The sequence below is a fragment of the Rhynchophorus ferrugineus genome, unplaced genomic scaffold (assembly GCF_030347505.1).
Source record: "Rhynchophorus ferrugineus isolate W39M unplaced genomic scaffold, kcgeb_rfMv2 rfM1, whole genome shotgun sequence".
Classification (NCBI taxonomy): Eukaryota; Metazoa; Arthropoda; class Insecta; order Coleoptera; family Curculionidae; genus Rhynchophorus; species Rhynchophorus ferrugineus.
Window position 1 is genome coordinate 11,755,859 of NW_027472580.1, and position 22,542 is coordinate 11,778,400.

A 22,542-nucleotide genomic window follows, 5' to 3' on the forward strand; every position below is an offset into this window, starting at 1 on the left:
GAACATCTAACCGAATCAATCTATAAAATTCGATTTGGGTTGGTACTAATGGATCATGATGCTAAATGTTCACAAAATACTTTAAAACCTCAGTAATAACAATTAGAGTTTATATTAGTAAGTAACAGTAACATTGCTAGGTGTTGACGTCATAGATTTTGATGAAGTGCATTAGTTGTTAATAAACACTTCAAATTTGGCAGATTAAATTTTTACCTTTGGGATTAAATCTGACAAATCTAGATTTACGGTATTAACGAGAATTTTAAAATTCATCTTTTTAATTGTCAGGGAGGACATACTTTAGAACAAATTTATATTCACTAACAATTCCTCCAACTTCTCTCTAGCCTGAACAAACATTTGATGCTTTGTTATTCCTTACATTTTATTTTCCAAATCAAATAAATCGTAAAATAACTGATCATTTGAAATTGTTTGTAATACTGAATTGTTTATAATACTCCCTTACTTTTACCGAATGATTTTTTGGAAAATTTATCGTGTTAATTCCTAGTATTGCAAACAGGAGTACTTATAATTTATATCAACAGGAGTTTTAAGCGCAATTTTATTTAGGTTTCTTTTTTAGTTCGGTAATGTAAGCGTAATTGAGTTGTTTTTGAGCACTAGTTACACAGAGGTTTTTTATTTATTAAAAAAATAATTATATTTGGTTTTGTAAATTTTTTTTGACTGTTTATTCCATAAACATTTAACTAATTTTATAAAAAATCATTAAAAAGCTGTTATTATTACTTCCTGTGAGAAAAAATGATAGGAACCAAATCCTCTATACCAAGACCATTTTTGATTTTACACAAACAACACCGCATCGTTACAAAATGGGAATGTATATACTTTTTATACTTTTTTTGTGTCAAGTAAAAGATAAGATTTATTTTTCGGGACATACAACTTTTGCAACCATAATAAAACGACATGTTATTTTAAACACTTTATTTGTGTCACTCACTTATATCAAATTGATGAAAGGATACATATTTATAAATCAAAACTGAACCTTATAGCTTATCTTGAACTGCTCGAGCTGGATCTTGATCTTGGCTTCCTCCTTCGCGGAGGTGGGCTTCGTGAATGTGCGGGTCTTCGTCGTGGAGGACTACGCATCCGTCTTGGTGGCGATCGCCGTCTGAATCTGGGAGGGGTCCTTCGATAATTCGGTGGTCGACGCATTGGAAGCGGTGAACGTCTTGGAGGAGGTGGTCTGAAATTCGCGAAAACCCTAAATCATATGTAGATATATATCAATGCTATAGGGGATATTTCTTATGACTAATAATACATGCAAATAAGGAATTCTCTATCAAATCAAACCAGTTGCTTTTCTTGTTTCTCTTTCTATTTTTTTCATTTTAAAATTCTATGTATATTAAAAATTGATCACAAATCATAAAACAGAAGTGACATAGCATCTTAGTCACCAGAAAGCTGAAGGTATAAAAGCATGAAATTACACTTTTTTTTGCTCCAACTTTTTGTTTATTAAGTTAGTTCATATTAATAAATCACATTTTATGTCGGTATTTTTAAGACAATTATTACAATTTAGAATAAAAAACGATTTTGTAGTGTAGGAGTTCAAATAAATGCAAAAACACCTCAGATACCGAAGCATTGAGAATTGATGCAAAGACATTGAAAAATTGAATTAACATAAACAAAGAGCTGCTAGAGAAAAGGATATCAAAAGCAAATTCCAAACCCAATGTTTGGAATATTTATTAATAATTCAATTAATCCAATTTTTTAATACATAACTGTTCAAGCAAAAAAATTTTCATCATGATCATTGATTAATATTGGTAAGCAAAAAACTTTTGTAGAACATTAAAATTACCTTGGTTTTGGAATTAACACTGGAGCTGCTGTAATTTCTTGCCCATCAATTTGGCCCCCATCCATGTGTTTCATAGCATTTTCAGCTTCATCAGCATTACTATACTCAACATAACAGTTCCCTTTCCCCAAATTTGGATGATTATGATCCTGAAATTTAAATATTTCACATAAAACCACTAAAAAACAAATTCATATTCATTAAATTACTACCTTTTGAAATTCCACACTTTTTATTGTACCATAGTTACTAAAGATCTCCATAATATGATCCTTGTTGATGGTCCTTGTCAGCCGGCCAATATGTATTTTGGTAGGTCTTGGAGTTGGTGACCTCCTACGTCGTTTTCTTGGAGAACGTGACCTATTAAGAAATAATTAACACAACCAAAACAGATAGAATAACAAACAAGTTACCTAGATCTATGCCTAGAATTTTTGTCATCTTTGGATGGAGTAATTTTCCTATCTCGATCTTTGTCTTTCTCTTCCCTCTTAACATCTACTTTTTCTTTATCATCTTTTTTTTCCTTGCTATCTTTGTCCTTTTCTTTATCCTTATGTTCGCGGCTCTTACTACGACTTTTTATTTTTTTAACAGATGATCTGGATCTTCGTTTTGGTCTAGTCCTTTCATGATCGCTCGATGAACTGGAAGTATCAGAACTCGAACTGCTCGATCTCGAAGATGTAGCCGAACTTGAACTACTTGAAGATTTTGAGCTTGAGGAGCTACTATCTGAAGAACTATTAAGAAAATGTATTCATAATTGAAAATATAACTTTTTTGTTTATTCACCTGCTACGACTATCGTCACTACTGCTAGATCCTGATTCTGACCGTCTCTTCCTTTCTCTACCCCTTTCTTTTTTCTTATCTTTTTGTTCTTGGTCCGAGTCGGTCCCAGGTTTTGCCCTAACGTACATAACTCGTTGCAAATAAACATTAACTTTATATAATTTTACTTACATAATAAGATGTGTGTTAGTGAATTAATATGTTAAACTAACATAACATATAACAAACTATTGAGAGAAATAAAAAAATTTAATTCCCGTATAAAAAAGCAGATAACCTCTCGGCGTCTTTTTACACAAATTTGACAGTTCTAACTTGCATATATAAATTGACTTGTGCAAGTTTGTAATTTTTAGGTTATATCGTCCCTAGTCAAAGCATGCCTTTAATAAACCTTTAAAAATGATCAATTGGTCGAAATCAAATGGTCAATTTTAAAAGTTTATCACAAAAATCACTGTTCTTTAGAAAAACAAAATTTAGGCCGTAATATTTAAATATTTTTATTTTTTCTTAAAAATATCCATATAAATTTTTTTTAAATATCGATATTTTTTTCCTCAGTTATATCGATATGTTTTAAAAAATATCGAAAACGATATATCGATTTTTTTTCGGTTGGCAAAACCCTTACCCAAGGCATGGCATAAGCCAAATATTCCAATAGTTATTCTGAGAAGTAACCGCAAAAAACTAAAATATGAATATTAAAAATACTTAACGTAGCATTATACTTTTACAAATAAAGATATAGAACATTCAATAGATGTCATGTAAATGTCAAGTGATATAGTGATTATCTATTTTCAATATAGATATTATTATTGGGCACAATTGAAATACAACCACAAAACCATAGAATACAGTTTGCGATATATTAATATCCGACAGCCGATATATTAATATTGATGTAAAATGTCGGCATATATACATTTCATATACGGATATTTCAAAAAATATATGTATAATTTATCGAATATTAAGGTATTAATATTTTTCTTGGTGACGGACACCCCTTATTTGGAATATATTGGAGCAGATACACCATCAGTAACAAAATGTTTTAAATTAATATATTAGGAATTACATCATTTGTTAAAAAGCTAATAGCTATTGTATTAATATATTAGAAACCACAATACTATTATCTGAAATTAAAACAAGTCTTAGTTGAGACATGATTAAATTATTTCATATTGAAAATGTAATTTGAATATTTTTATTACATCATTTGTTAAAAAGAGACATCATAAGTGAAGATTATATTAGATATGTAGTACACAAAATAAATTGCTTTTATTGTATTAATATGTAATAGCTATTGTATTAATATATTAGGAACCACAATACTATTATCTGAAATTAAAACAAGTCTTAGTTGAGACATGATTAAATTATGTCATATTGAAAATGTAATTTGAATATTTTTATTATATATTTTATTTAATATCATATGATTTAACAATGTTAAACTTAAAATAATACTTTTAGATATTAACAAATAGTTTTATTAATGCAATATCTCAGATGTGACAATCGATATATTTCGATTATAGAACTAAACATTGAATAACATATAACACTAATAGACATATGGAGTATTTTCTCCGTGCTGATAGATAACTACTTTACCAACGACAACGTTAAACTATTTCGGGGCCCATAAAAAACAGAAATATATATTTTATGTACTACTTATTCTATATTTGGGGTCATTAAAGAAAAATTCAATACATGTATAGTCATTTATTTGCTCTTCTTTATAATTCTGTTTTGGACTTTTAATGCAATTAGGAAAAATAGTAACATCGATTCTTAAAAAATGTACAATTTTGAGTTTTTTACATAAAGGAAATTGGATTAAAATAATTCCAACACATTTTACATATACTTATTAAATTTAAGAGTGTTTAATACACTTTTTATTTCCATAACTAAAAATACTTACAATTTCTTATGGAACCGCTATAGTCATTCTATACAGAACCACTGCAATTTTAAATAAAAATTAATAAGAGTTGAAGACATTAAATTAAAATTATTAAACAAAAAATGGATCAACATAACCTGCTGTTTTTTTTTCTCTTAATGACAAGGAACATTAAAAATGTGCATTTCAACAACACTGTATATATTTCAAATATATACTATATTTGGAGAAATTTCTAACTAAAATTCTTATATACAATTTATTTTCAAATTTCATATACTGTTCGTCAGTTTATACCAAACTTCACTCACGGTAGGCGTTTAATGTCTTTTTCGTAATGTGGCGCTACATTGAGGGGATCCTTGGGTCACATTACCTTCAAATGTTTTATGTACACGATGTCTAAATGAACTTAATAATATTGTGTCACAAACACAATTCGGTATAGTTTGACAACACAAAATGAAATATTGTATCGCCGGCAACAAAAAATTAATAAAATTATTTTAAACATACTGCAAATATGTTTTTGTATATAAACTAAACTAATAACTTAAAAAGATGAAGAGACTTAAACATTAAAATATTTAAGTATAAGTGATTTAAATATGTCAATTAATACATATATGACAAAATTACTTCTGTTTAATATTTGTCTAAGTGTAATACACTTCAAAAATTAATATTCATGACCATCAATAATAAATGTTTGAACTTTTCATTCTTTTAAATCATTTTTGATACTTATGATGTTTTTGTAAATGAATTATATTCTAAAATTAAAAGACCAATAATTTAGACATCTCTGTAAATCTCAGAGACACTCCTGTACATAAAAGGAGAGAATCCTACCCCAATGAATATCCTTTACGTAAACACGCTAGTTCTTATTTTATTTCCATTAAATAAGACTATTCTGCATCTGAAGACATAGCTACATCTCCGTTCGAACCAATCACTAGTGCATCGTCATCATTGTAATCAATACTTAACACAGATGACCTTCTAACTCGTTTAGCACGTGTCCTATCGAGCTCCGAGTCTGAATCCGTCCTTTCCTGTTCGCACACACTATTACTGTCACCATTAGAACGGGCATTGCCCATTTTCAAATTACTAATTTCCTTTTGCAAAGCCTGAGCCTGTTCCTTCGACACTTTAAGCTCCGTCTGCAGGAACAATATTGTACTCTGCATACCCTCAACGTCTTCATCCATATCAGCCAGGAGACAGTCCAGATCATTCTGCGACTGTCGCACTTCTTCTGAAAAGCTTTTCTGCAAGGCCAAGTCACTTTCCAGTTTCGCTATTCGACCAGAACTAGTTATCTTCCCCAGCTCTTCATTTTCCTGATATAATAATCGACATTTTGCCATTAACCTCTTCCCTGTATTACTATCTGGAGTGAACTTCCATGCCGACAGTTCATTCTGTGTATTTTCCAGTTTTGTCTTTGTTTCCTGTAACTCTTGTCTAAGTTGCTGTAGTATACTGTTTACTGCTGGATCCAACATTGCTGATCTTAGTGACGGAATCGTAGGTGCTTGGGAATTTTTTAATTCATTTAGTTGACACTGCGAGAAAAAAAAATTGTATCACAAATAGGAAACTGAAATATTTTTCAGATATGAAAGATCCATGGGAAGAATCAATTATTACCAGAAAATAAATGGATACAGTGTTGATTGTTAAACAAAACTAGCTAAAGTTTATAATTAATCAGGATTACATATAATTCATTTCCTTCACATATCTATAAATTAATGGCTAGCATGTATGTATACAAAAGTAATTTAAAATTATTGACATTTAAACACATTTCATACAACTTCCTTAAATATTAAAGTATTTTTGTCACATTCTAAATTGGCTCTTCCCTGGTACTTCCATATAAGAAAGAAAATGAAATAACTAATATCAATATCAGTATACAGACTTGTTTTATTTACTTCTGCTTTTTAATACAACAAATACATATGTTTTGATGTTCATTTTATGATATCCAACACTTGCAAATTCATAAACAAAAATGAAGACCAAAACCTTTCTTCTGTAATATTAACATACAAGAAAAATACTTGCACATCACTCAAATGTTCTTAACTATGTCTCTTAGGTCCATCCCAGTTCATATCCAGTCACAAAAAATTTTTAATATCACTAAACATAACAAATCTTAGTCAAGTTTTGTTGAATATACAAAATATATTTGTATATTTTATTTTTGAATTGCCAAGATTAAAAAAAAATTACATGTGTGAAGTAGAAATATAAGCTGTAAAATGTTCATAAAAATAATGGGGTATACAATACCAAAATGTACTTAGTCATATAAAAGAACTCTTCTGCCACAAAATTTGTTTACACTATTTTGAGACAAACAAAAGAAAGCTCTACTTTTAATTTAATATCACCTGAAACACCTTGCCACAAACTTCATTACCGATCACAGCCGTTAATCACCACACAAGTATTACTTAAATTAATAACAAGAAAAATATGGCTTCCAATAATAATAAACTATAAACCACTAAAACCACATATCCACCACTGCAAGATACATAGTTAAGAACATTTGGTGCTGCCTTCTTCTTATACTGACCACATAGTCCTGGGTTTCCTGTTCCTTGGCCGTAAGTCTACGCACCAACATTTTCTCCCGTTGTTGCGAGTCATGAACCTGTCCCCTTAACCTATCATTCGCTTGTCGGAGATCCAAAATTTCCCCTGTAAGACACGACTGGTGTTAACCGATAGTAAACTTCATCACCCGACGCACTTCACTACACTGCACCAACAATGATACAGCACAGGGCGCATTTAAAACACAATAAAAGAAACTGAACTAAGTACCTTCTTGCAAGGTGAGTCTCCGTTCCAAACTAGCGATATAAGACGCTTGTTGATGCCATCGGTTCACCCATTCGGTGGGTGTCAATGTGGACATTTCCGATTCCGATATGTGCACCCGTGATGGGGCCTTATCCCTTTCGGCGGGACTGCTAGGTTGTTGTACATCACCCTGTTCCGACATGTCTGAAAACCGACAGAACGTTTAATAACATTAGAGTGATACATCGACATTTAACGGCTTGTTGGCGCAGCCATATTTTACAAAACCGTGGCAAACTAAACCGGTTTTACTTACTTCTATTGAGATTCTATTAAAGAAAACTTTAAAACACTACTAAACTGTCTTTAAACCTTCATTTAAACGCTTTAAATTTGCTGTGTGTAACATTTATTAACGTAAAGAACTAACCGATAAATCTGAACAAACCTAATAACAGGTCAACGCCATTTTGTTACCGCTTCATATTTTCAATTTTTTTGGAGGCGTAGATTTTTTTATCGACTATGAACATTATCGATAAAACAGATACCTTCTATAAATAATTTATCGGAATCTTTAAATATGAAATTAAACCATAACTACATCCAAATTAATATATTAAATCTTATATATTTATACAAATTAAATATTATTATAGTTACATACCATAATATATATATATCCAGGATAATGATTAATATTTGTGACTATTTTGATATATAGAAAAAGTTATCTATAATTTTATATTTATATATAAATGGCGACATCTATGGAAATATATACAAAATAATAGAACTCCCTATAGTTATCTATTTATAATTTTCCGTAATTTTAAAATTAGTAATAAACATATATGTAATACGAAATAGTAAAAATTTAATATCAATTTCACGTTGTGATTATTTTTGTACTCCATTTTTAATGCAACAATTCTGGTATTTTAGGATATTTTAAAAGAAATAAGACAACAATGTAATTTATAAAGTAGTGGGGTGGTATGTTGTCAAATCCTTCGAGTCGTGTAAATGTCGACGTGTAAATCTAGGTGCGAAACCAAATAATTATGATTTTATTAGTGAAAGCGAAAAGAATATTCTACTATTTTGCGCTATTTTAACTGCTTCATCGATCTGAAACCGAAATGTGTCGAAAAAACACGGCTCCCTAGAACAATAACACCAGTAAATTTGTTTACATTTTTTTTCAACTTCTTGACATTTATTTTTCTAAGACGTTTCCAAGTGTTTTTTGTTATATATTCATAATCTACTCAACCTGTGATACCTAGCTTAATTTTTCTAATGTATATAGTGTTTTAAAGACTATTTTTTAACAAATCAAAGCAAAATGTTTCACGGAAAACTCAGGTTACACACCTGCAGAATAATCCTTTTAACCTCGTTAGTATGGTTTTTAGTGGATGTAGTGATATTAAGTTTTTATTCGGAGTGTCTGGGTGGCTCATGTAAACCTAAGGAGCCGGAATCACTTGCCCTTGTTGCAGATAGTAAAGATTATGACCCTTCATTAGATGAAAATAAAATTGAAGATCCACATGTCAAAAGGTAAACATACAGTACTACTTATTTATAATTTTTTTACAAATCTGAAAATTAAATTATTTCGCTTGGTTTCTGTATAAAATACATTTATATTTAATATTTATATACTTACAATATACTCTAATATAATTTTAATGTTAATATTAATAAAAGTTGATAACCTTGACATGTTTTATAAACTTAAATGTTAATAATTATTAAATTTTAATAAAGGAATTTTAATAAGTTCGTTACTCTCACGGTTTTATTATTTTTGTTATTACATTATATTACAGATTCAAGGAAACAAGTAGTCAAGGTTTTTCATTAACTTATGAGCCCTCAAGTCTTAAGAAATGGCGCCCAGCACCAGTAGTCTTACCGGTGCCAGGAAAACCCGGCGAAAAGGGTAAAGCAGTTCGTATTCCTTCCAGTCAGGAAGAACTGATGAAAGAAAAATTTAAGCTGAATCAGTTCAATCTATTAGCCAGTGACATGATTTCTTTGAACAGGTCACTACAGGATGTTAGATTAGAAGGGTAAGTTAAAACATTTTATTGTTTTAAAAAAATTGTTTCCATATAATAGAATAATTTTAAAAAATAGAGAAATGTTGCTGATATATAATGATATTAAAGCTTGTAATTATTAAAGTAAATAGGTTCATATCAGTATTTGCTTAAAAATAAGGTTATTTAAATATATTATTGTGTACATTACTAAGACATTTATTAGGGTATTATGTATGCTTTATGAAACTATATAGTTCTGTACATTATATTGTAATTTTTTTTCTTGGAAAAGATGTTGCGTTAATTTTTAATTCATTATGATGATATTTATTTCAAATTTAGGTAATAATTCATGAATTTATTTATTTCGCTTGCAAAGGTAATTTATGTCTGGAGTGCCGTAAATATTTGAGCATGTTTTATTGTGGAACTAATTAGTGAGCTGGTTTACTTTCTGTACTACAAGGATATCTTGAAAATATGTTTTCAGGCCTTTCTAGATCATTTTATGGATTTTCCTTTATTTGTTCGCATGATACGTAATTATTTACGTGTTATTCTTAATAATTGGTTTATGACCCCCCCTCCCTCTCGCACCTGCATTTCTCCGTTAACATACATTGCCTATATTTTCTGATGAGTTAGTGAATTTCCAATTGAACGCCGGTTTCCAATCGCTAATAGCGGATTAAGCGATTTTGAACTTGGTCGAGTAATTACGTAAATTTCGCGCAACTTTCACAAATTACCACAACAAATGATTTCACCGAAAATTGTGGTTCGTTTACTTAATTTGTTCTTAGAAGTATGTATATGTAGTTCAGTAAGCATTTTATTTGATAAGAGATGGCATTTTATTGTTCATTTGATTATAGAAACATGAGTTGACATTTAACAGTGCGAGATAATAAATAAAAATTAAGAGAACCGAATACGATTTCAAAAAAATTTAAACAAATTTGTGTCTCGTTTCTTCGCTGTGTACGAGATCTACTAAGGTCAAAACAAGGGGCTAAATAGTATAGGGTTTATGGAATCTAAAATATTTTTTTTAGTAGATTACTCCCAACCTGTCGAAGCATTAAAATAATTATAGTCATTTGGGTCAACTGATTATAATTAGATAAAAAAATATAATTTTTATCAAGACTTGCTTTTTATATTAAAGTACAAAAGCATTCCAATAAAGCACGATCCAATATTTTGTGTAATATCATTATCATAATAATATAATTAATAGACCTATAAAATCATTTTAAAATATACATTTTGTGTAATATGAAGCTTTGTTGTGAAAATCGGTATAATGTATTTTATTGGAAGTATTCTCAATGTTTGTCAATCGTTAGCCGCTACTATTTCCCATCTTTTAGACAATTTATGGATTCCATCTCGAAAGATGTATGTCTGCAGGTTACCCACGAATCGACCTATTTTTCGTAGTTTCATAAGAAGTGAAGCGCTGTTCGGATAGGTCATGGCTCATAAATAATCAGAAGGAACAAGGTGGGTGGGGTAACACTTCCCAATTTAATGGTTCAGAGTATGTTTTCATCGGTTTTGCAACATGTGGTTGAGTGTTGTCATGCGGAAGAATAACATTGTTGTGCCTTTGCTTGCATTTCAACCGTTTTCGCGGATTACTCGACACAAACGCATCAGTTGTACTCGATAACAATCCCCATTAATGGTTCCATTAGGTTTTAACAGCTCATAGTATACCACACCCAGCTGATCCAAGCAAATACCATGATTTCTTTTCATCACTACTTTTCATCACTAGTAACAATACGATGCAAGAAACTGTCCAAACGCCTTTCAATGTCCCTTTGCTTCAATTAATACGGCATAAAATGTACAAGCTTTTGGATCATTCTCTTGTTCTTCAAACGATTGTGAATAATTCTTTTTCCGTTTTACATGGATCATTATCGAGTGATGTGTTCAGATCTTCGTCTTTATTTTTTTAGCTGGCTAAAACACTTGTCTTCGGTGTGGTCTCACCACTCTTCAAACGTCGAAACCAGTATTCACATGTTAAAATCGATGGAGCATGGTTGGTGTCATAAGCTTCACACATCATTCGATGACCTCCAGCCGCTTTTTTTCTTTAAATTGAACTAAAACAGTAAATCTGTTCTGTACAAATTCAGACACGCACTGTAAAAATGTTTTGTTTACGGTTCAACATGAAGTACCCAATGTACAATCGCAAATATTAATTAACAGCTATCGCTGCAGTAGGAGGACCGTCCTATCGCCTTGGCCAATGCCGCTACTAAACCGGCAAAACATAATTGTAGATTCACAGTTAACCATACCTGATTTAATCTCAATTTTCACGATACACTCCTCAAGGAGTAGACGTGATCAGAATATTTATTTGACGTAATGTAATTTCATATGCCGTGCTTTTGTAATTCGTTAATTATCACAGCCGCTAAAAAACGGAACGATTCAAACTATTTGGAACTGTATTCCGAACAATAATAAATATACAAACCGGGCGTTTAGCATGTTTAACTTTCGTAAAAATTAAATCGGCCGTCGGTTAGGCTTCATTTCAAATTTAGATTTTTAACGTTTCCAAGGTTGTAAACGCTGATAGTGTTTTTGAATTGCTAATCGAAGAAAAGTTTCATGCCTCATAAAATATGATTTTTGTATGATCTCGTATGCGGTAAAAACTTTAATCTAATTTTTTTGTATATATATTTTGTTGCGAAACCACTGTCATATTTGCAAGCCTTCAAAAATTATTTTTTCTCGTCATCTAAAACAACATTTATAAATTAGAAATACATAAAAACACAATACCACCCTAACACAAGGCTAATATTTTTATTTTCATTTTAATTTTTTTTCTATAATTCTAGTTTTCTGACTTAATGTCTAGGACTTAATTTGTATATATTTTTAGTAAATATAAATAGACAACATCTATGTTAATCTTAGAAATGTTGTCCATTGTTTTCTATCACCAAGTTCTTGGCTCAGTTTGTTCAGTATCTGGCTATAGTGCTTCGTAGTCACTGTTGGACAAGTTTTGAGGAGTTCGTAATAAAGTTCTTTTAATGTTCTCTTAGTTATACAAAGATAACCTTCTTTAAATTGATGTACTATTTCGACATTGATGTACTAAGCTGTCAGTAATAATAAGCTATGACTATGTTTATGTTGTCAGAATTCATTCAATCATTCCACAAAAAGCCAGGAAAGGAAAGGTGGCCAGCACATATGGAGTTCATTTAGCACATTTTTTAATCAAATTCGCATATGGTGCAAAGACTTCGATATTTGGGTGTTTCCAGATGAAGCTGCAAGCTCTTCTTGTCTTTGGAGCGAGTTTCTTGAAGTCCTCTGCGACAAACAGTTTCGTGGAATATTACCTGGAGATATTTTTCCATAATCTATATTGGTTTGGCTAGTGAAGTATACCCTAGCTTAATATTACATTTTTTTTGCAAAATACAGATTGTTTGTCTTTAATAATTTTTTTATATAAATAAATAATTCTGTCTGCCAATGATTAGTTTGGATTTTTTATTTGCTCTATGTGGTTTTATTGCTTTGCATCTATCTTCATGCATAGAAAATTTATACACATAAGTAGATAGATAACCTAAAACTGTAATACGTTGTCAATAATACAAAGGTGTCGGTTTTCGTTGGCGCAGTGGCAAAGGCGACAGGACGGTCCTCCTACTGTTGGGATAGTCGCGGGTTCGAATTCTGCTATTAATATTTGTGATTGTCCTAGGCAAGAGTGCAAAATCTGATAAAGAAAACCAGGCTGGATAAGACCGAATATCTTCTGGAATGATTTCTGAGCTGGTCATTCGCCAGTCGGTAGGCTTAATACTGAGGACCGTGGTTCGGAGCCCACGTTAATCAGTAAGTCCAGTCCAGACAAGCCCTAGTTGGTAAAAAGGAGACTCTAAAAAATATCATTAAAAAATATTGAAAGAAGTCAACAAATCAACTAATCAAGTTAATTTATGTGTAATAATATAACATATGTAGTAAGACTTATTACGTGTTCGATAATATATATACAAAGGACAAGCTCTAATTGAAATTTTATGGTATTTTTTCATATGCTGTGTGATTGGCGTAGATTTTACATTATAGTCGATTTCAGAGTTGCTCCGAAAGAAACTAGAAATATTTTAATCTAATTTAAGCCAATAAAAACAAATCCAAACAAATATAATCTTCCACATAGCGATTGTTATATTGAATATTGAAACAAACTTTTGTACTATTTAAGCAATTTACGTTTACAAATTTAAGAGAAAAATAAGAAAAAAGTCCATCTCCTAGCTTTTTTAGAATGGGGTGACAACAAATATAAAATAAATCAGAAAGATCTATTATATAATATAAGTTTATTATTATAAAGGGGATAGTCTTGACAAAGTTAGTTATAGCACGCTAACTTTTGTTATTTCTTCTGGAATGTATCATCATTTGAGATATCGACAGTCCTCTGTGTGAAGAGCTGAACTGTTTCAATATAGTTTCATTGGAAGCCCCTGACTCACGACAGCCTTGCAAAGTTACATTTTGTTTTTTAAACGACTTTGAAAAAGGTGGAGGTTCTATGTTGTGAAAAAGTGTACTTCCAAGGTGGTTTTTGTTCCATAAGGTTTTTGTTTATCGTTATTTAGTTATTACAACCATTATTATGTACATATTTTATTTTAAAATGTTTTTTTTTGTGTTAAAAATCTAAGTGATTATTTTTTTCCTTATTTATTTTTTAAAGTCGGTTCAATTTTTTTGTTAAAAATATTTTATATTAGCAAAGCGTTTGGAAAGGTAAAATTATGGAAACCGCCATTTTTACAAGAGAAAAATTTTGAGGTAGATTTCTAGGCATGACTTCTGCATTTGCAATTAGTTATCAAAAATATTAAGAAGCGATTTTAAGTTTATCAAAATAAGCAAAGCGCCAAAGCAACGTTTGCCCGTATACAACCTTTAATTATTATCACTAATATTTTGAAGAATTTCGCAGACATTTGACAGTTGAGTAAATTTTATCGGTTGATTCGGTTAAATGTTCGGATGTATCAGACAGCATTGTGTCTCTTTTTACCTAGAATAAAATGAGAAGGAAAATATTGTCTGGTTTTAAAACTTCACTGGTATTTTGAATAAACTATAGTGACAGTATGATAGAGGGTAACATAATTAGGGGATATTAACAATTTTTTACTGTTTTTCTAAATTAACTCGACCTTTATGGTTACGTAACGACTTTGTCATTTTAAGTATGCTGAAACGAAGTACAGTTACCTAATTAAATATCCAATCCGTCGTTAAATGTCGCCCACAGAAGTTTCCTCTCGATATCACCGAAAACCCAGAACTGCATCTAACCAACCATTCGAGGATAATTTGGGCGGATGTTCAAGGATTTCGACGTCGTTACGACACGAGGATTAATTAATGTCCTAGCTTTATGAAATCGTCTAAATACCACGGTTCCTAGAAGAAAAAAATAACCATATGTCTACTTTCAATTAGTTGCAATTTCAGCACATTTGATTAATAGGTTGCACCGCCTTATTAAATGACGACAGATGCTGGTGATCATCGACGTGGTTCTGGTGAAAGTTTTACATCTTCGGTTTTTCAGAGGTCTCCAAGAAAATGTCCATAACTCATATGGTTTCGGTGTCGTTAGGCGGCAGTGTTAGTTTGGAACATTTATTTTTAGATCAGTTCGTAATATTACTACAAATTTAATTTTATTACATCTCATTAATATTGGAATCACTGATTAATTCTTATCGGTGAAATCTAAAGATGGTTAAGCTATCAAGTAATGTGGTTTTGACATAAGTCTGACATTTGTCATGAATGATATTTTACGGACTAGGAGCGCAGGCGCACTTAAATAACATGAACAATATTTCAATTTAGTTTGGTTATGTTTGACGTTTACATTGATTACATGGCGTTATTCACAGAATAGACAGACGTAGAATACGATCACCCATAAAGTCTTAATCAAGTTTTCTACGCCCGACCCACCTGAGAGCGCGCAAAGCGAAATTTATTTACTACAGGGGGAAATTAAAAATAGAGTATTTTTTATAAATTTACTTTAGAATCTCCTTTTACCTACTAAGGTTTATCTGGACTGGACCTACTGTTTAATGTGGTCTCCGAACCATAGTCCTCGGCATTAAGCCTACCGACTGGGGAGTGACCAACTTTTGAGATCATCCCGGAAGACTCCGGTCTTATCCAGCCTAATTACTGGCGTGACTGGGATCATCACTCTTGCCTAAAGATAATTACAAATGTTAAACAATGACAAACATAATGACCATGCCCCAGCAGGATTCGAACCAGCGATTATGGCAACAGCAGGAGGACTGTCCTGTCTAGTTAAAACGTATATAAAACATTTTCAATACAAAAAAAAAAACAATATCTAATCTGACAACTATTAAATTATTTTCTAATTGTACATTGTTTTTGCCTTAAAAATTATAAAATAAAAAATTATAAATTAAAAAATTATTTGTCCAAAATATACTTAAAAATACAATATCTGAATATACTGAATATAGTAAATACATGTTACAATTTTTATTACCTTGTCTTCTTTATATATTTTTGATAGCTAATTAATTTGAACACAACATTTTCCATTTTTGCCCATAACAATCCTATTTATTTTTTTCATTCACCAGAACAAGCAACACCTAATTATTATTTTTTTATTACATTTTCTTTGCTCAGTATATTGTGCATATTCTTATACATTCTTTTGTCAATAAATAAAAAAGTCTAGACATAGCTTCCGACACAAATCAATTAAAATGAATCTATTTACTGGTACCACCAAATCATATTTAGATAATATAACATAATAGCAGAATTATAATATTACCTGTTATTAGTTGAAGGTAGAGATTCGTTAGTCTCAAAAGCATCTGCGGAGAAACATGTGTTATAATTTTTAGTTTCCAAAACTTTCAATTATTTCCTTTGAAAAAAATATGATATTTGTACTTCTAATTCTTTCTGAAGATTTTAATGTGAGCTGAACAACTGCTGATTCCAATATTTAACTTATTCTATGATCTGTGAATATATGTACTTCAATTCACTTATCTATGTAGATTTTATTGCCTTACTATTAAAGTTACTGTGTGAATTAGGTATTTCATCTTGGTTAAGCAATGGCATTTCACATTTGGGTCCATAATCTGATTATAATAATTTATTTATATAATTTTATTTGAACCTTCACATTCTTTAAAATTACACCCATAGTATGATTTTGTATGTAAATAAACAAACAATGTTTACCTTAAATGCTACAAAATTAACGTCATAACAACACATTTCCTTACAATTATACACAAAAATAGAAAAAAAAAAAACAAATATAACCTGTCACAAAATTTCAAATAAAAAAAAGAAATCTGTTATATTTTTACCTCCGGCCTTCTAGTGATTAGTACGCGCAAAACATGGTTACAGATGTGCCCATTTAAGTTCCCATTCTATGTTTTTGACCTTAAAGTAAGTACCTTTCGTTAAAAAGTAAATTTAGCAAGGATATTGTTTCTCTTTGAAGAACAATTCATTACAATTAACTCAAATTAATCAATGGGTACTTATTATGTTGCCCCTTGTTAATATACCTTATTTATTCACTATCAAAATTTAGATAGTATTATTAATAAAAACTCATGGATTGAAAATATTAATGAAAATGAATGAAATAAAACAAAATGGATGTCAAATGTGGTATATTTCGATACTGCATTGATATGTTAAACTATATTCACATATTAGTGTGGTATTTCAGTTAGTTTTGATTTTTTCACTCCATGTACATCTAAATGCACCTTGTATCTTTAAATTATTCTCTTCTAACTTTAGATTTTTATATCTACTAGCACTATATACCTACTTTGTATACTCCAGGCATGCACCATTGTCTGTAACGGTATCCATTATAATGTTTTATCTGCTATTTGGGTACAATTACGTTTTTCCACATTCATTACGTGTGATAAAAAGGCTGGTTTTTATCTGTAATATTCATTTATATTAAAAAATATCACCAAACAATAATAATTAATTTTTGCCTTTTTGTGATACCCAGGAAATTCGGCTCCTTTGAGTGGTGCTCCAAAGAGAAAATAAATATTTTGCCAGGTGTGCCTTTAATTAATTATTTTTGTTTTGTTTGGGACTATATATAAGCCTAGTATTGAGGAAATTAGGGTTTTGTGATATTATTTTAGTCACACTATTTGTAATTGGTGTTTAATTTATATAATAGGAAATTACGATAAGTACAATTTTGATATCAATGATTCAAAATTTCCGGGACAGTCTATAAAGTTGACAGACAGTCATTTGCGAACATTATTGGACATTAAGTTAGCTGAAACACGCAAATAAATTTCAGATGAGATTGAGAAAACGTTCACCCACACTCTGCAAGAGGTTAAATGATACACTGTTGCAAATTGATCTCCTGCAGCCAGCGCTCTCATCAGACATTGCAACTGGTGATTATTTGTTTAAATGGATTCAGCGTTATTGAACCAGAAAAAGCATAGGTTAATTTTTTTAAAAAGAATGACCAACACATTAATACAATATTAAATTATTCCCAATTAAGGAATAATACATTATTTTCAATTCAATTAATAAATACATAATAAATTTATTATCAAAAGAAAAATATATAATATAATTCATATTTCTAACATATTGTAGCTATAATCGAATGTTCTAACAAAGGCAGTTATTTCAAAAAAATTGTAATATAATTCGTATATCTAATATATTTTATCAACAACAGTGTAGATAACAATAGTCACCACGGTATCTTGGATTAAACTATTTGAATGATCTCATTATTAGATTTATCTACAAGTGCATACCTTTGATTTGAATTCAATATAGAAGATTGTTTTCTCTGAGCTATGATATCTGTGTATAGCCCTAACGCTTTTAATCACAGTCTAAGTTTGAGTGAAATGAGAAGATCTGTAATATCGATTGAGATTGAACAATAGGTCTAACGAGTATGCATTGACCCCTCCTTTCGTAGATGTAATGCGGATTTTCCATAAATTAGCTGAAATATTTTAGTTTATGAGGTCTTCTCTGAAATGTCTATGGGACATCTAGGACAACGCCACAATATTGTTCATTTTTTAAAACTCCTTTAAGCATTTGTTCAATCAGATTCTTTGTCGTACTGCAGAATCGTTGTCGAAATCCAAATTGATGGTTTAATACACAATGTCACAAATAAAAGTGTGAGTATATTTCTGCAACGCGTTACATTTTTTGTAACTGCTACCATATATAAAATGGGCATCCTATAATAGTTTATATAGCAGGTTTGCGGAACCAAAAAATGTGACAGTTCAACAAAAATATTTCTGCTTTAGGAAATTTGCCTTATTCTTTAGAAAATCTTATAGGTTACTAAAAAGAGCCTATTGTAAGTTTTTCTTTAGGTTTATTAATTATTTCAAAATTGTTCAGATATATATATATATATATATATATATATATATATATATATATATATATATATATATATATATATATTCAGTATCAAATACATTAAAATAAATATTTCAATCTTTAGATAGTTTAGGCAGTATTCTGGGTTTCAAAAGATCTCCAATAAAACATTAATTCTGGAGATGAGTTTTTAATATCATTATATTGCAGCATTCTGTTTAAAACTATTTATGTTAATATTAGGTGTTGGTATGTATTTTGATCAGCGATATCAGTGAAAATGTTAAGCATCGATTAAAACAACTATTAAAATTCGATGGTTTTAATATCCCTCTGCATAAATTAACAGTTTACCATTTAATATTATTGAGTTAGTCAATGTAAACATCATGGAACGTTCAAAATTGCATTTTCGACATTCGTTACCTTTGCTGTTGAATTTGAAGAAATCTGCCATATCTCAATTGTCAAGTATTGGAACGAAAACCAAGCTCAAGTTTTCAAAAATTTTCAGACGGCTTAACAGTTGAAGAATAAACAGCCTTCTGAAGTTTACATATGGAAAATTTTGCGAGATCCAGCGTACTCACCAGATATAGGGCTTTCTCCATGCCACTTGTTCCGATCTGTGCAGCATGGCTTGACTGGTATAGGGTTTAGAAATACTGAAAAAGTACGAAGTTAATCGATAATTGGATCATTGCCAAACCAACGTCGTTCTTTTAACACAGTGTCACCACACGGCCGGAAATATAGAATAAACTGATCAAAATACCTTAATATATGCCTTGTTAAGGTGAAGAATGATCATAATACATGCGGGCACCTAATATATACTTTTAATACAATTATATATCTTATATACTATATAAATTTCTAATAAATCATTATTCATATTATGCATTTTATTTTTAGGTGTAAAAATAAGGTGTACCCGCGACTGCTCCCGACTACCTCCATAGTCGTCGTCTTTCACAACGAGGCCTGGTCCACCCTACTGAGAACCGTATGGAGTGCCATCAACCGGTCGCCGAAGAATCTTCTCAAGGAAATTATTCTCGTCGACGATGCCAGCGAGAGAGGTATTCCCGCTTCTGTTTTATTTTGTTAAATGCATTTTTAGTTCGCCCACCCGGTCCCTCTTTAAACTGCAACATTGAAATCCCCCTCTAACGATAAATTTTAATAATCACTCGACTGTTTTTTCGATACGGTATCAGTATCCTCTGTAGATAGTCACATTTCACACATCTAAATATAGCTGCATAATGCATCACAATGTCGGTCGTTTACTCAGAACGGAATCGCCGATTGTAAACACGAGTTTTATTCGAATTTTACCGTTTGGAATTGGCAACAGAGAGCTCGGCATGGTTTTTATTATGTCTGTGGGAAAGTAATCGACGTCCATAACGTCTAAATATAAAACGTTTTAATTCTTTTCAAATAAAAGTTATTCAGCCAACACTATTGGAATCAATATTGAAAATAGTTGAACGTGATAAATCATTCAAAAATAAACTTCTTATTCGCCAATAGATTAAACAAAGACAAAAAATCATCATCAGTAATCCACAGTCGGAAGTCCAAATGGCTTCGAATATTCTTCACCAAATCTCCCCATTGTTTTGGCTTCGGAGACGTTATATCCATTCTTCAAATCGCTCTCTATGACCTTGATTCACATCTTTGGAGTTGCCCGCTTTGTCTTTCATGAGGGCATCTAGACATGCCCAAACCTTTGCCATATACGTTTTAGGATTTGTTCCTCTAACAGGTCAATTGAAAAGTCCCCGGCCTGCCACATAGATGGCGCTACTAGAATTAAATCCATATTTTTTTAAATAAACAGTTTAAATTTAACAGCTGTCGGATCATTAGTTTGTAAATTATAGAATTTTGAGTGAAGCAGCTTTTATTATTGTAAAAAAATGGATAAAAAGGAATTTCGCGTGTTGATAAAATATTGCTTTTTCAACGGAAAAAATACAGTTGAAGCAAAAATGGGGCTTGATGCCGAGTTTCCAAAGTGCAATCGACAGTCATCCGAATGGACTGCATACGATGAACCCGTTCCAAAGCTTGGGAAAACGCAACAGTCGGCTGGCAAGGTTATGGCGTCTGTATTTTGGGATGCGCATGGAATAATTTTCATTGACTACCTTTGAAAAAGTAAGGGCCATCAACAGCGACTATTACATAGCGTTATTGGACCGTTTGGACGAAATCGCCAAAAAACGGCCGCATTTGAAGGAAAAGAAAGTGGTGCTTCACCAAGACAATGCACCATGTCAGAAGTCAGTGAAAACGATGGCAAAAAACCATGAATTGGACTTTGAGTTGTTTCCTCATCCACCGTATTCTCCAGATCTGGCCCCCGGCGACTATTTTCTGTTCTCAGATCTCAAAAGAATGCTCGCTGGGAAGAAATTTTCGTCGAATGAAGAGATGATCGCCGAAACTGAGGCATATTTTGAAGCAAAGAACAAATCGTACTACAAGAATGATATCGAAAAGTTGGAGGGTCGCTATAATCAGTATATCACCCTTGAAGGGAATTATGTTGAATAAAAAAACTAATTGTTCCAAAAAAATGTGTTTTACTATGGTAGGCCGGGGACTTATATGACGTGTTGCTGGGCAGTGATCGTCGTATCTTAATCGAATGACTCCATGTAACATTTGTTACAAGCCTCGCATGTAAAAGAATTCAAGCCTGATAAATAATGTATAAATGTATAAACAAGCCCACTATCCAAGTATCCTAATTGTAATATTTCTTCTCTTCCACACACGCCATTTCTCTTGTTACTTCAGCCGCAGTACTAACTAGTAGTAAGTCTACTAAGTGAATGTCGTTGGGATTTACAATAGGGAGCGATCGGTCAGTTGTCAATCATCTATATCGGCGATTATTAAACACTTTTCGCATAGTTGCATCCTCTACTATGTTGACATGCAGTGGAGAGATGACATCTTTTTGGTGAACATCAGCTCAGATCTCAAATGAATTCGACAAATCCTCTCACACCCCTACACAACCTTAACCTTCCGTGTATCAGGTGACTAAAATCTGCCCTATACTAGGTAATGCAAAATGTCTTAAAATTTGCATGTACAAATTTGTTGTGAATATTATGCATCGGATATTATTTCTACATTGTAACCATCACGTTTAAGTAAAAATGAGAAGTAATTAAACATTTTTTATCAGTTTTAATGACAAAATTAAAGAAGGATTAATTGATTGATTGTGATATACATTATACTAATCGATCCACAATATCATAAGGCTTGTTGCTTACAGAGAAAGGACTGTTTTCGGACTGTTTCCTACCAAAGCCTACATTTTAATACCCTACTTTGCTGGTTTTGAAAGAATGTACTGGCGTAAGACACGTTGTCCTCTAAAAGCAACTAATTCTTCATTGTTTTCAAGGTTTTCATATGGAATATATATGAGCATCTTACAGTTTTCTATTAAAAATTCAAAAATGTTTTTTACTGGAGCTAAACGATCAGTCTTTATTCTCTAGCTTTGTTTA

At 31.3% G+C, this 22,542-nt stretch overlaps 3 protein-coding genes and 1 long non-coding RNA gene across 9 annotated transcripts in view; 1 reads left to right on the forward strand and 3 right to left on the reverse strand.

Annotated features, from left to right (window-relative positions):
• Nucleotides 1-945: 945 nt before the first annotated feature.
• RnpS1 (RNA-binding protein S1) lies at nucleotides 946-3,322 on the reverse strand. Of its 4 annotated transcripts, none has more exons than XM_076416707.1 (6): nucleotides 3,294-3,322; nucleotides 2,660-2,776; nucleotides 2,278-2,607; nucleotides 2,074-2,224; nucleotides 1,862-2,010; nucleotides 946-1,228 (listed from the first exon to the last, which is right to left on the reverse strand). In XM_076416707.1, the coding sequence occupies exons 1-6, from the start codon at nucleotides 3,305-3,307 to the stop codon at nucleotides 1,033-1,035; spliced, it is 957 nt and encodes a 318-aa protein (XP_076272822.1). In that variant the 5' UTR covers nucleotides 3,308-3,322; the 3' UTR covers nucleotides 946-1,032. The 4 variants fall into 4 exon arrangements, with proteins under 4 accessions (XP_076272822.1, XP_076272805.1, XP_076272833.1 ...); XM_076416690.1 differs by having other exon boundaries at nucleotides 946-1,246; XM_076416718.1 differs by lacking the exon at nucleotides 3,294-3,322 and adding an exon at nucleotides 2,831-2,976.
• Nucleotides 3,323-4,390: 1,068 nt separating this feature from the next.
• fl(2)d (Pre-mRNA-splicing regulator female-lethal(2)D) lies at nucleotides 4,391-7,920 on the reverse strand. The gene is made up of 4 exons (XM_076416728.1): nucleotides 7,738-7,920; nucleotides 7,443-7,625; nucleotides 7,192-7,316; nucleotides 4,391-6,163 (listed from the first exon to the last, which is right to left on the reverse strand). Exons 2-4 carry the CDS (start codon nucleotides 7,621-7,623, stop codon nucleotides 5,501-5,503), a joined length of 969 nt encoding a protein of 322 aa, XP_076272843.1. The 5' UTR covers nucleotides 7,624-7,625; nucleotides 7,738-7,920; the 3' UTR covers nucleotides 4,391-5,500.
• A 503-nt stretch (nucleotides 7,921-8,423) lies between these two features.
• Nucleotides 8,424-22,542, forward strand: part of Pgant5 (Polypeptide N-Acetylgalactosaminyltransferase 5) — a 28,330-nt gene continuing 14,211 nt past the window's right edge. For 2 of the 3 annotated variants that reach the window (XM_076416751.1, XM_076416759.1), the window contains exons 1-3: nucleotides 8,428-8,987; nucleotides 9,260-9,502; nucleotides 19,913-20,079. In XM_076416751.1, coding sequence (XP_076272866.1) covers nucleotides 8,770-8,987; nucleotides 9,260-9,502; nucleotides 19,913-20,079 — 628 coding nt within the window. In that variant the 5' untranslated portion in view covers nucleotides 8,428-8,769. Of the gene's footprint in view, nucleotides 8,988-9,259; nucleotides 9,503-19,912; nucleotides 20,080-22,542 lie in introns of all 3 variants that reach the window. The other variant, XM_076416742.1, reaches the window with a different exon arrangement.
• On the reverse strand, nucleotides 17,242-19,901 carry LOC143204246 (uncharacterized). The gene is made up of 5 exons (XR_013007551.1): nucleotides 19,773-19,901; nucleotides 19,588-19,662; nucleotides 17,596-17,714; nucleotides 17,418-17,539; nucleotides 17,242-17,359 (listed from the first exon to the last, which is right to left on the reverse strand). It is a non-coding gene; the product is annotated as an uncharacterized LOC143204246 (long non-coding RNA).